This window comes from Halichoeres trimaculatus, unplaced genomic scaffold (genome assembly GCF_033239565.1).
Source record: "Halichoeres trimaculatus isolate MK-OKI-2021-1 unplaced genomic scaffold, fHalTri1.1 fHalTri1_scaffold_13, whole genome shotgun sequence".
NCBI classification, from domain to species: Eukaryota; Metazoa; Chordata; class Actinopteri; order Labriformes; family Labridae; genus Halichoeres; species Halichoeres trimaculatus.
Window position 1 is genome coordinate 2069934 of NW_027437191.1, and position 13973 is coordinate 2083906.

The following is a 13973-nucleotide window of genomic DNA, read 5'->3' on the forward strand; positions in this document are numbered from 1 at the left end:
ACAAAGAGAGAGCAGCTTTAACTGAAGTCAAATTCCTGGTATTCTGGAAATACATGGCGAATAAAGCTCATTCTGATTCTGATTCTGATTTTAACGGTGCCACAGAGCTTTTTTCTCACTGCTAAACTTCGTCAGCTGGCACGGTGTTGTCATAGAGACTCAGATGTGCCGCAAATCAATCTGGTCCTACCCAACCTGATAGAGAAGCTAAGAAGTAAGATTTTTAAATAACCAGTAACCTGCTACATTGGTGTTTATAATCTTATTTTAAAGTGTGGATTACGATCAGGCATATATCTAGAAGGGAGCCTTTTTTCAAAGGAACCATTGGAAACTCCTCACAGCCCTTTTAATAATACTGATGAATTAGTTTCAGTTAATAGTCAAAACTTGAGTTTCCAGAAACTAAGAGGAAACTCGCATGAGAGGCAGAGGGAGGGGAAGAAGGACATACTCACACTGGCAGAGGGGTGGGGGGCTCGGGCTGCCCTTTAGAGCTGCGACAGGAAACTTTCCTCATGTTGCTCCCGAGCGGCGCAGAGCAGAGACGCGCAGCTCTGTGACTCCGTGGCTTTACTCAATACTTTGATATACACTTGACTGGACTGAGCACCGTTTGGGGGACCCTCTCACCCTGTGGAGACATGGACCATTACTTGCTGACAGCGTGTCACTGAGGATAACGAATCGTCGACTGGTGACTTTTCTTCGATAAACTTTGAGGCTAAATGACCTTGATCTAAATCTGGACCTGAGGATGGAGACGGCGTTTTGTCTTCTAGCCTTGATGCTAATTCCTGTTTGTTGGGGTCTTGGGTATTCTGAGTCCACTATCCAGGCGGGGCAGAGGGCGGCCAGCAGACACAGGTAGGATCAACGGGAGCGCGCACTCCTGCGTAAACACCCGTGGCTCTTTTGGTTATTTGCTTTGGTTCGTCACCCCTCTTATAAAGACAAGAGGGTGAAGCACTTATTGACAGTGCGAGTGGTCGTGTGGTTCTCAAATTGAGGTCTTAGGGGTCTCTCAGTGCACCTTTTGAACAAGCACTGAATGGTTTAAACCGGAACAGTTATCTATATTAATGGTATAAACGACTAATCGCGAATCTAGAGTTGTAATGTGGATGTGCAAAATCCCATAAAATGGGGCTAATGTTGGTTACTTATTCACCTTTATGACTCCATACAATGACATAATGAAATCAGGGTTCCAGATGAAAACATTCTGTAAGTTTTCATTTTATGGGAAATGCTTTTTTTTAATTGCATCCTGGGGGGGGGGGGGGGGGGGGGGTTATGTGTTTTGGTGGAGGAGTGTGAGGATTCAGGGAGCTGAAAGTTGGACAGGGCTTATTTGGGATTATAGATATTTACTATTTTAGGGCCCCAAGTGAAAAGTTCTCAGGGAGTGCAGAACCTAGAGAAAAAGCCCCCTTAGCTTGAGCTGCGTTTCACTGGAATCCATCACTCCAATGAGTGAGTTTTTTATAAATGCTCAGATGGGAACCATGGGCTTTTTGCACACCATATTTCAAGAGGACTGATAAAGTGTTCTGTTCTGTTTTTTTTTTTTTTTTTTTTTTCTGAAGAGAAGCTGGAAGCTAGATATTCAGTGTTTTACTCATATTCATGAAAAGAGGGGTGTCAACAGAATGACAGAGTGAATGAAGGACAGAGTCAGTACCTCTCACATGTGGTGTGTGTTGCCTGCAGGCCTGCATGTGTTTGTACTTAGCCTGTATATGTGTGTATGCAAGGCAGACAAGTCTTCAGGGAGCTTATCCCTAGCAATTTGAGCTCCCATCAGGTTTTTGTTTGCATCAGAGCCACTACTGCTGCCTGAGTCAGGATGTGTGGATGCTTGAAGATCTGGGCTGTTGGCTGTGGATGGGAGGACTGGGGGAGGGAGATGCTGGGTAAAATATAGAGAAATGGAGGAAAACATTCAGTGACAGATGCTCTTTAATAAAAATCTTGGGATAAAGGTAAAGATGAGTGAAAATCTTGATTCACTAACAAAATCAAATGTAAAGGAAGCTTGAGTAAAAGCAACAGAAGATTTGGTCACGTGCTGGAGAAACAAAGCAGGATGACAAGCACAGATTTAGAAGTGAGAACAGGCAGAGTGAAGCAACCAGAGAAAAGACAGACTGTGCTGAAGAGGAGAAGAAAGGGTCTGGGTCCCTCAGTGCCTTTACCCCTGCTGGAACCAGTAGGCTATGAAGGAGTCAGCATGACTGGCCTGTAACAAACATACACAATCAAACCACACACACTTCCACAGTGAGGATTCAGGGAGAAGAATGCGCTGGCCCACAGCAGTACGCTCTGTCCTCCTGACATCTGTATGAACTCCACTGATCTGTTTTGACAGATGTGTGAAGTATTCCATAAGTGGTAGAGGCTGTTGAATGAACTGAAGACATGCAGCAGGGCTGTAATGTGAGGGCTCAAGAGCGCTTCAACACATCTCGTGCCAAAATGTCTGAGCTGCATCCAGCACATTAGCTCGGGGCAGAGAAAGAGGGAAGAGTCATGTGTTTGAGGTTAGATACAGGTGGACTGCTGATGTTTTTGGGGGGCAAGAATCAGTTTCAATTCCCCTTCTACTTTTTCGGCCTGGAGCTTGAATCTGTTGATCTTCAGCATGTTATTGTTGTGTGCTCCCAGTTTTGTAGCTATAGTTTGGACAAGGCCTTTTCCTCTTTAGGGTTAGAGTGCTTCTAACACAAAGGCAGACACTTTAAATCAGGTTTTTAGACGTGAAAGAACTGACCCGATGTTTCCAGAGCCCTGACCTCATCCTCATCCAGCAGCCTCAGAGTCAAAGTGGCCCTGAATGTTTCCTAACCCTGACCCCGTTGTGCTTTAGCCAGGATTGAAAGAGGAGTTAAAGCTTTATTTCCCTCAATTTGAGGGTACTTCCTTTGTTTGTTTGATGTTTTAGGAGCCTTCCTGAGCTGAAGGGCTCCTAAAAAAAAATACTTCTCTCTTTTATTCTGTTAACCACAACTTTTTTTTATTTTATCTTCAAGACTGTGAAGTTTTTTTCTTTTCGTTTTGAGAAAAAGATTTCTTTTCCCCCCAACAACTGTCAGCTAGTTAACCATGGAGCCAAATGGTGATTCTGTTTGGTAATGTAAAATAAACTTTGCAATGAAAGCACACCCTAAACCTGAATAAAGGGTAACATTTCACAACAACCATCATCTCTAAAGGGTAAATTAGAGTAAATAGATAGTTAATTATCCATTGGTTAATACTTTTTTTCTGTTAACAATAAATGAAATTATAGTTAATAATGTTTGCTAATCTGCCCTGTGATTGACTGAAAACCATTTCACGGTGTACCCTGCCTCTCGCCCAGTGACAGCTGGGATAGGCTCCAGCCACCTACAAGCCTGAACAGGATAAGCAGTTAGTAAAATGAATGAATGGATGTTTGCTAATGATTTGTAATTCTTTAATTGATTTTGACAGTTGATTGATGCACACATTGACATTGCATAGACTTTATAAAGAGTTTGTTGAGGATGAGCAGAGGATTTAGAAACCATTGAGGTTGTTTATAAAACGTCTATAAACATTACAGAGACACATGGAGCAGATATTTGTTCATGGTTTGTAAATACTTTATAAAGACTCTATTAACATTATTTGGATGGTTATTATAAAGTTGGACATGATGTTTAAAAAACTTTAAACAAATGTTCAAAACAAAGTTTATAAACCAATTATCAACATTATGTGAATGACTTAAGTAACATTGCTTTGTAACCAGATAATTGCTCTGCAAAACAAACATTTGTGTGACTGTGAAGTTGCAGCAGCTCATGTTCAAAATGGTTACTTTTTTTAAAGTATTACTTAAAGAAGATACATTTTTAATGCATCAATAACAGCATTAAAAACAAAAAACTATTATATTTTGTGAGCCTTTAAAGCTATGGTGTACGATTTGGAAGCTTTGTACATCTTAATAGCACTGTTTATAGGGCTGTTATGGTCCCATAGTCCAATCTACACCACATAAAGACCAAAAAGAACGAAAAAAATCTATTCAGTATATCCCCTGCAAAGCTGCATACTAGTTGACTAATCCGAACCGTTCATGGCATGCGCAGTTCGGTGAGTCCATCCAATCCCCTGTCTCCCTCGCTTTGCACCGTCATGCCCATGGTCCCACCTCGTCCTTCCTCACGACCTCTCTCACGTCAGCTAGCTGCTCAGCTACCGAAGCGTCATGGAGCCAGAGGAGACCGAAACCAGGAAGCTGTTACTGCTTATAATCTGTACAGGGAAGGGAAGAAAACGAAAAAGTTTCAAGAAAAAGGCTGAAGCAAGGGGGAATTATGAGCGATACAGGTGCCAACAGAGACTGATTATTGGAGAAATGTGGACTGGTGGAAAAAGCTGCAGAGGGATTTGGGACTGAAGACTAACGCAGAGACAGCTGAGTTTCTGTTGAACAGTGAAACCCTCAGTTTGACCTTTCAGGCGGAAAAATGATCACTTTCTCTAATTTCCTCACTAGCGGCCATGGATCCAACATAATCACAATCATTTCTCCCCCACGCCACAGTGTCTCACCACCACAATAAGTGCCTTGCTGTATCCACAAAAGAAATAAGTGTGACCTTACCGGCTGTCCATTCAGCTCTTGGATTTTGGTACACACACAGCTCAGTAGATAGCTTGATGAGAAACCCGAACTGATCTGACCTGCTCACATTTACCGTCTCCTTTCCTCCTGCTTGATTCGACACAGCTAAGCAGGACGGGTGCGCTCACAGCAACAGTTACACATAGGGCTAAACACAAACTAATTAGCTTTAACAGTGGATACTACTACAGATACTACTACTGTAGCCGAACTCATGCCAAACTACTTAAAAACCCATTGGGACCGCTCCAGGGTGGATTAAAGGTACCTACCTGCTCTGGTGATTGCTTCCTTAAAAACCACAGAAATCTTAGACGGAGTTTGGTTGTGTGTTGTGCGCGTCATGGGGGAAACCAAGGCTGCACCTCACGTATCAGCTGGCAAACAGCTGTTTGCCGCAACAGGTAACGAATTTGTTTACTACAGTGGGAGATGTCAGCTGAAAAACTCTGGTTAGTCTGAGCCTATACTGGCTAATGACTGAACGCTGCTGGTCGGAACGGGTCAGCTCTGTCAATAGATTTTAGCATAAGTTAGCCACACATCTTTAGCACTGTATACTGAGCTGGTGAAGACACGCTGAGAAAGGTAAAGCCTCGCCCACAGTCGGCTCTGCTCTGATCAGCTGGCAGTGGCAACGCCAGACCTGCTTCGCCGGCTAATTCATGGTTTTGATGGCACCGGTCCAATTGAAAAAGCTACCACTGAGTGTTACAAGGAGGATGACTGTCTTGTTTGTTACATTTTCTGCCGGCCGGTTTCTTGCTCTGTCGGAGGGGGCGTGTTGTTGGGAGGCGAAGAAGGGTGATACCATCTGGGGGGCGGGATCTTGGAACACGGAGGGGAGGGGTGAGTGAGGCTGCGTTTTTCAAATGTGTCCCATCAGCCAAACTGGGTTTCAGATCGTAGACCATAGCTTTAAGTTAACATTTACAAGTGGCATTGCTTATAATAATAATAACCATAATAATAATAATAATAATAATAATAATAATAATAATAATAATAATAATAATGATAATAATAATAATAATGATAATAATAATAATAATAATAATAATAATAATAATGATAATAATAATGATGATGATAATAATAATAATAATAATAATATTGATATTAAGAATCAAATAATAACAATAAACACATAAATTAAACAGAAAGCTTGGGGAATGAGACCAGACCAGTTGTAATATCTTTATTATATGATAACTTTTTAAGAGAAAATTGAAGTACTTGGTATGATTACAGAAATAAACCATTACCAAAGTGTGACGTCAGCCTAAACTTTAGAACACTCATCCAGATAATGATTGTAGATTGCAAACAAACCAATCATTTATCAATGATAAAGAATTGATTATCTATGTAAAAATAAATGCTTTAGAAGTACTATTAAGGGATTGCAATCTTTAGTTCTACCTTTATATTAACCATCCAGATAATGTCAAAAGACACTTTAAAATTATTTGCAAACCATGAACAAATAATGTTTATAGATTATTTGTAAACCATTTCAAAGGTTTATAAATCATTTGGTTAGAGATGGGAATCAAAAACTGGTCCCTGTTGAGAATCAATAAGAAATGTTTTGATTCATCAATATTGTTAGCCTTTGAGCTTAACGATTCCCTTACCAATTCTTCACACTATGCCAGAGCTTCAAGACCTTACGTCAACAAATCTACCACAGCTACCTTAGCTCTAACAGTTAGATAATGTTTCCCAAGAAAACTCTGTTTCAAGATTTTCAGCTCAAAGTTTTACTAAAGAACTGAACACTCAAAGAAATGATCATTACTCTCTCACATGAGATCCCTATTCAATATATTCAACATGATATAACCCTCCTTATTTACCAAAAATGATGTGAACAAAATAGCGCTAGCTTGATGCTAATGTATATGGGAAATTGCACTAAAATGCAAGTGCCAAGCATACATCAGTATAAATTCGGCTTCAGAAAATAATTTCTCCTTTCATCACAGACACATATTACAGTTAGTCTTTGTTAACAACACTGAAAACGTCAAATGTGAAACTACTAACAGGCAAATTAAAGAAAATTTATGTGCAGGCTCATGGCAGGCTTCATAGCTATGGCAAGGTTCCAAACAATTTAGAATAATGCTTTAACCTATTCAAGACACTAGATGACCTGCTTGAGACAATACCTTTTAAGAAAACAATATATCAATGGCATGTGATGTGCAACTTTTTCTTATTTCTATTTATCTATGGCCAGATCCAGGGACCATTTTCATATTTATTTACTCATAAACTCAGTAAAATGTTGACCCAGAAAACTTGTAAAGCTACTTTTTGTACAGAGCAAATTTGCAGAAGGAATTGATAAAGAATTGGATTGATAAGCAGAATCAATAATGACATTGGTATCAATAGAATCTTATCAATACCCATCCCAATTGGTCATCCTTAACAAACTTTTTATAAGATGTATGATATGTTATAATCTGTACATCAACAAACTCTTAGCATTAATTAAAGAATTACAAATGATTAGCAAACATTGTTAACTATAATTTCATTGTTTGTTAACAGTAAATAAGTATTGACTAATTGTTAATTGACTATTTATTGATTTTTCCTTTAGAGATGATGGTTATTAAAAAACTTTTTGATACTTTCCAGGGAGAGCAGTAGGGCCCAGCAGTACCACTTTCACTTAAATAATTTGACATGTATATTTGATATATTTTTAAACTGACATGATGAATCATTTAATGCTAGTGTTTAACTTCAGCATAAAGTCCCCAGAGAGCCACCCCCTTCATTAGTATTGCTTATCAGGAATTTATTTGTAAATAATAGCTAATAAATTTTAAATGCATCATATTTACACATTTTGCCCCTCAAGTAAAGACTGAACCACCCACAGGAAGTGTGTTTGGAGTTCTGCTGCCATCTGTGTGATCTGGATGCTCTGATAGGAAACCTTTGTTGCACTTAGGCAACACAGCCTCTCTCAGAGCATCATGAAGATGAAGAGGGCAGGAAGAAAGAGAGCAGGAAGAAGAGAGGTGTAAAATGCTGTAAAACAGGGGGAGGGGTCTTGATAAGGGGCTCATCAGGAAGAGGTGTAGGTTTGGTCTGAATCTGGTCCTCCGACCTCTTGATCGTCCGTACCCATATCTTCAGCTGCTGTCAGGGGAATTTTCAGAGGAGAGCAGGTTACGGTGGTTACCCAGAGTTCTAAGTGACTGAAATGGACACTAATGGTTGCTGTTGTCACTGTGGACATGTAGCATTCACAGAGTAACAGTCTATAACTGTCTGCATGCATGGCTGAATGTTGGAGTGTCTCATCAGTTTCTTTTAAACTAAGGGTGGCGTGTGGAAAAGCTTTCAATGAACAAATGACCAAGCATGAAGACTCATTTCAGCTGTGTAATTTTCTGCTAACTAGAGGAGTGAACAAATCTCATTTCATATCGTAATGCAAATGTGGGAAAAGAAACTCTTTTTAGAGTCATTGTGGCCACGTTACCATAGCCCCAGGCATGCAAGTCACTGTGGAAAGCTTTCTTTACCTTGTTTAGACTAGGGCTGCAACGATTAGTTGACATAATTGACTCGTGGACTATCAAAAATTAATCGACATAATTTTTAATTGTGGATTTGTCGTTTTATTGTTTTTATTGTTGTCATATGGTAAAATCAAATACCAGGGGATAATGCTAATCTGTAACTTATCACCCATTATCTCATTCATTATCATTATCACTCATTAACTCATCACGTTAACATATTATTTTATGGGATAAGATCACTAAGTTCATACATGAGGAATATTAATGAGGAAAAATCTTCGCGCCCCGACAGGGATACGCACTGACTGAGGCTCTGCACCTCCAGTTTGGTATAGCCTGACAGCTCCTGGTGTTTAGCGCCTGATTACGTGATTAAGGGAGTCTCCTTTGCTCTCAGTCAGTTTTTCAGGATCTGAGTCACAAACTAGTGTCAAAACTCCCCTAACTATTTAAAAGAGAGGACATTTATCGGATGGAGCTCTCACTCTCAAACTCACACTGCACAGGTAACACTCAGTGGGGAAGAGGAGGGGCGGCATGTGCATGAGCAAAGTGGAAGTAGCCCATGTAGAGAAACGAAACTTAATCCGTTGTTATGAAGAGCTAGGAGAGTCCAGCGGGAGAGCGCACAGCAAGCCCCAATGAGCAAATAAACATTAGAAAATAAGCCCAAAGTCATTAATAAGTGATCTTACCAACCAACACGGTGAACAACAACTTAATTTTCTTGTTACCTGTGTGTTGTGTTGTGTTGTGTTGTACTTATATTTTTATGTCATCATTGATTAAATAAAGACAAACAAACATGACCTAACTCTAAGTAAATGCAGTGAAAATGGAACACACAGGTTGAATTTTAAAGGTCTGCGCATTTTAAAGGCCAAATCAGGTTAAAGCACAAAATAATCGTGAGAAGTGGACTAATCGAAAAAATAACCAATAGATTAGTCGACATTAAAAATAACCATTAGTTGCAGCCCTAGTTTAGACAAAAGAACAGAATTCTTTCGACAGCTTTATCCCTGCCACAGCACATGGAAGTTTAACTCTCAATTTAACAAAAAAAAACATAAAAACATTTTAAGGCTTTGAAGGAGCACCTTTAATCAATCAGTCAATCTTTATTTGTATAGCTCCAAATCATAACAAACGATGTCTCAAGACACTCCCTAAAAATATTACAGGTCTAGACCCGCAAATGTTAATACAATTTTGTTAACAGAAACTTAACATCAAGATAAGATCTCATCTGTCTGATCTCATCTTCACCCACCATGAGTACAGGACTTTGCAGCATTTAGCAAGTTACAATTTTAAGGAAAAACTTCCCTTTAATGGGCAGAAACCTCGGACAGAACCAGACTCATGTTAGACAGACATCTGAGGAGACTGGGATGGGGTATGAGAAAGATAGATAGAGGAGAGAGAGTGGGAGAAAGAAGTATAGAGAAAGGAGGAGGGGGGGGCGATGAAAGAGGAAAATGGAGAGAGAGAGACACACACACACACACACACACACACACACACACACACACACACACACACACACACACACAAAAATGCAAACACATTTTTCAAGTCTCTACACTGCACTTTAACTCACATTCTCCTTACACACAAAAAAACGCACACACATACACATACACAAACTAAAAATGCACACTCACACACAAAAACACTCAAAAAACGCACACACAAGCAAAAATGTCCACACTTTCACACAAACACGCAAACACAACCAAACACGCACCCACACACTCACATACACACACTCGCCAACACACGTCAAACATGCACACCCAAACACTCACACACATGCGCAAACACACATATTAAACACACACTCACACACACTCACACACGCAAACATACACAAACAAACATCCATACACACACACAAACACACACGCATAAACAAACATGCATGCACACATAGACAAGCATGCACACACTTTCCTTGGACTGGTTCCAGCAAGAAGCGACAGTGTGACTGTTTAAACCCTTCTGTGACTGTTTACCCTGGCAGTAGTGGAGATATACGGTCTGTGTGTGTGATACTGCTGTGTGCTGCAGCCTAAGGCCTGAGATACGTCATGCTCAGATGTCTGCTCTGGGCTTTTTGTGGCTCACATAAGCTTTTACCATTTATGGTGGACTGTGTGTGTGTGTGTGTGTGTGTGTGTGTGTGTGTGTGTGTGTGTGTGTGTGTGTGTGTGTGTGTGTGTGTGTGTGTGTGTGTGTGTGTGTGTGTGTGTGTGTGTGTGTTTGCCTTTGTCTGTCAGCATGTGCTCAGTCAAGCAGAAGTGCACTTAAGTGCGTTGACTGTTGTCTGTAACAGTTTGTGTACTCTGCGGTGTGTGTACATGAGTATGCCTTTGCAAGGACATTGGAGGGGTGCTTGACCTCTGGGTCACAGTTCAAACATTAGACACACCCCCTTCTGTGGACTCATTCAGGTGGCTGTCAAAGCCTTGCCTTGAAGTTTAATGAAAGATCCTTGAACAATAGCCCTGTTATGTGCCCCCTTAGTTCAAGCACTGAATCCCTTTTCCTTTCTCTTCCAGCCTTTCCCTCCCTCTTCCTCCTTCCTCCCACTCACTCTAACGCCGCTTTTTTAAGGACTGTTCCAGGTTTGTACACAGTTCTTTTCAGAGCTCATGCAGAGCAGCACTTCCATAAAATGAACATGTATGTGTGTGTTAGGATCTCAGGCTGCAGCTTTCTGTCTGCCTTGTGTGTGTGTGTGTGTGTGTGTGTGTGTGTGTGTGTGTGTGTGTGTGTGTGTGTGTGTGTGTGTGTGTGTGTGAGTGTGTGTGTGTGGTGTTTCAAAAGGAGGAGACATTTATTGGTACATAAAATGATGCTCAGACAGGTGCAGAAGTTTCATTCACACTAAGTAAGAGCTCAGTAAGCCTGAAGTTCCTTTCAGACAAACAGAGCTTTACAGCATATCTGAGCAAGTTGTTCAGCTTCCAAGACCCCCAAATTTTCTGTGATAGTTGATTCTCACCACCAACATCTCTGTTGTTTAACAAGAACCTGCACACTACCTGCCCAGAGCTAAATCAGGAACAGAAGCAGTCATATAGCAAGTCATTGTAACATTTAAAATTGTAACATTTAGTTTGACTTAGAGCTGGATTTTAGGAACACTGGTATGCCTGGTACGCTCTGCTTGTGAAAGACACTTGGTGCTATATATATATATATATATATATATATATATATATATATATATATATATATATATATATATATTTCTTCATATTATATATATATATATATATATATATATATATATATATATATATATATATATATATATATATATATATATATATATATATTTCATATTATATAATATATATTATGTGCTAGTCTTTGACACAGTATAATATTATTACCATAGTAATAAAATAAGAAAAACAGTTGCACTGCTTTGCATGGAAGCTCAGGTGCAGGGCTGCCAGTTTTGGTGCTAAAATCGTGCGTCCGATTCACAGGAGCCCTCTGTCGCCAAATGCACTGCCAAGATTATTTCCAACCTGCTTCCCTTTGTAGCATCTCATTTCCCCTCCCTCTCTCTTCCAGTTTCCTGCTCAATCCTCTGTCCTTTCCTCCCAGTAAAAGCGTTAAGAAAAGGCCGTGCAATTTTCCAGTTTTTTTTCTCTGTATGTGTGTGGCATGATTTTTCGAAAGCCCTGTTACTACCAAGTAGTCTGGTTTAGATCAGAACAGTTTGGTAGGGGTTGGCTCGGTTAAGCCTGATCCTCTTTGCATTTCCACAGCCAACTGTGCCCCCTCGTGGCACACAGCATGGATGATGGATGCCAATAACAGCCTCATTAATAGCGTGATGCCATAGCAGTGCGGCACAGTGTACCCCGCAAATAAATCCAACAAAGAAGAAAAATGTGGCATAGTAAACAAAGAGCATAAACGTGTCATCTTCTTTGTGATCCGCAAGTGGCTCGTTGTTTAAAAGAACAATCAAGCTTTGTTTCAGAGAGGGCAGTGTGCTGCCAGGAGAAACACAGGAGCTGTTGTCACACAGGAAGTGATCATTATTTCCACCAATAAACGGTCTGCTTTGTTTCTAGATTCACCTTCTGGGTTTGGATCGGTTTAGTCTTGCACCCTAATGGAATGGTCCCAAAGAGTGGGATGGCTCGTCTCGGTTATTTGGGGATCTGTTCTAGGATTAGTCAGTGGGAATTCCACTAAATGTTTGCCATGCCAAGACGAACCAAACTGAACCGCTTGGAGAAAACAGGGCTCTCAATCTCAATGCGACTTTAGGCCTCAGTGTAAATGCAGACATACAAGCCAAAATCCCTTAAAGGAGCTTTTAATGATTCTTTGCCAAAAAAATGTGTATATAATAATGATAATATATATATTTCATTCATTAATTTTTGAACCGCTTATCCTGCTCAGGGTCACAGGTGGCTGGAGCCTATCCCAGCTGTCATTGGGCGAGAGGCGGGGTGTCAGGGTCCAAACTGTATAGGACACGACAAAGGAGTTTTTCTTTGGAAAAAGTGGGTTTTTATTTAACCCAAAAAGAAAATCAACTGTACAAATGACGTTTATAATAATTCGGCTTACAAAAGAGGTCAACTTCATATATCTCAAATCTAACTGAACTTAAGGTGTTAGCATAACAACAGACCTAACAAAATGACACAATAGGACAACATATCTAATGGTTTGACCAATTTAAACACAAGGGGAAAACAATAAGACACTGTGCGCAACCTAATACAAAACTAAACTACATAAACCCAAATCCAAGGGATGGGTACCTTTCACATTTGAAACAATACAGTACCAATGCCCGGTACCTGCAATCGGTGTCGGTAAAAATCACTTACTCTTCTACTCTCTCATAGTCACAAGGATACATTTAGGTACCTAAACATGGTACCTTTTGATTTTACGTGAATCAATACCTGGTACTTTTGACAGAATTCGGTCGGTACCTATAAAAGTACCTAACTCGGTACCCATCTAAATCACCCCCGTGACATTCAGCATAAAAGTATTTGCTGCCCTTGGCCACGCCTTTTGCTCCACTCCAGAAAGTGCCCCCCCCCCAGCAGCCAGGTAACTCAAAGACAAAGAAATGATGATTAATGCAACAGAAATGTGTCTAATCCTGCATTGTGAAAATGTGCGTGCTAAATTTAAACAATATAAGATTAAATACTGAAATAACAACCTAACCTAACCTAACCTAACCTAACGTGTCTAAGTGGTTTATTGCAAACATAAGGGAAAGGTGATGTTAAATAACTGAGGTGTGAAGTGGAGGTAAGTTACCCCTGTGTGGCCCTGGCCATCACACAGGGTACATGCTAGACTGGTCACTAGTCAATCACAGGGCTAACACAAAGACAGACCACCTTTCACACTCATACCTACGAACAATTTAGAGCAGAGGTCACCAACCCGTCAATTGCGATCGACCGGTTGATCTTTGAAGCTCCCCCAGTAGATCTTAAAGATAATAAAAAATTGAATCACTCCTCATGGCGCGTGATGGAGTTCCACCCCATAGCTCACACATTATAGAAAAGTGGCTGGAAAAGTTGCATGAGGAAATCAAATCTGAGCTTCCTATGATCACTGTTTACCACTGTTTACAGAAGCGCTTTTATGTGCCTCATGATTTAAGTCATGACCTAAATATCCCATGAGTCGCCGAGAAAACTTGTGTTCTCTGCTATGTCCAGATATAAAAGATTCAGCAGCATAAG

At 40.3% G+C, this 13973-nt stretch overlaps 1 protein-coding gene across 2 annotated transcripts in view; it reads left to right on the plus strand.

Moving 5' to 3' along the window:
* The first annotated feature begins 516 nt into the window (after positions 1-516).
* The window catches only part of emilin1a (elastin microfibril interfacer 1a), a 60518-nt gene continuing 47061 nt past the window's right edge, over positions 517-13973 (plus strand). For both annotated transcript variants that reach the window (XR_012599484.1, XM_074686020.1), the window contains exon 1: positions 517-867. Coding sequence is in view for 1 of the 2 variants with exons in the window: in XM_074686020.1 (XP_074542121.1) it covers positions 758-867 (110 nt within the window). In the remaining variant the exon portion in view is untranslated. The remainder of the gene's footprint in view (positions 868-13973) is intronic.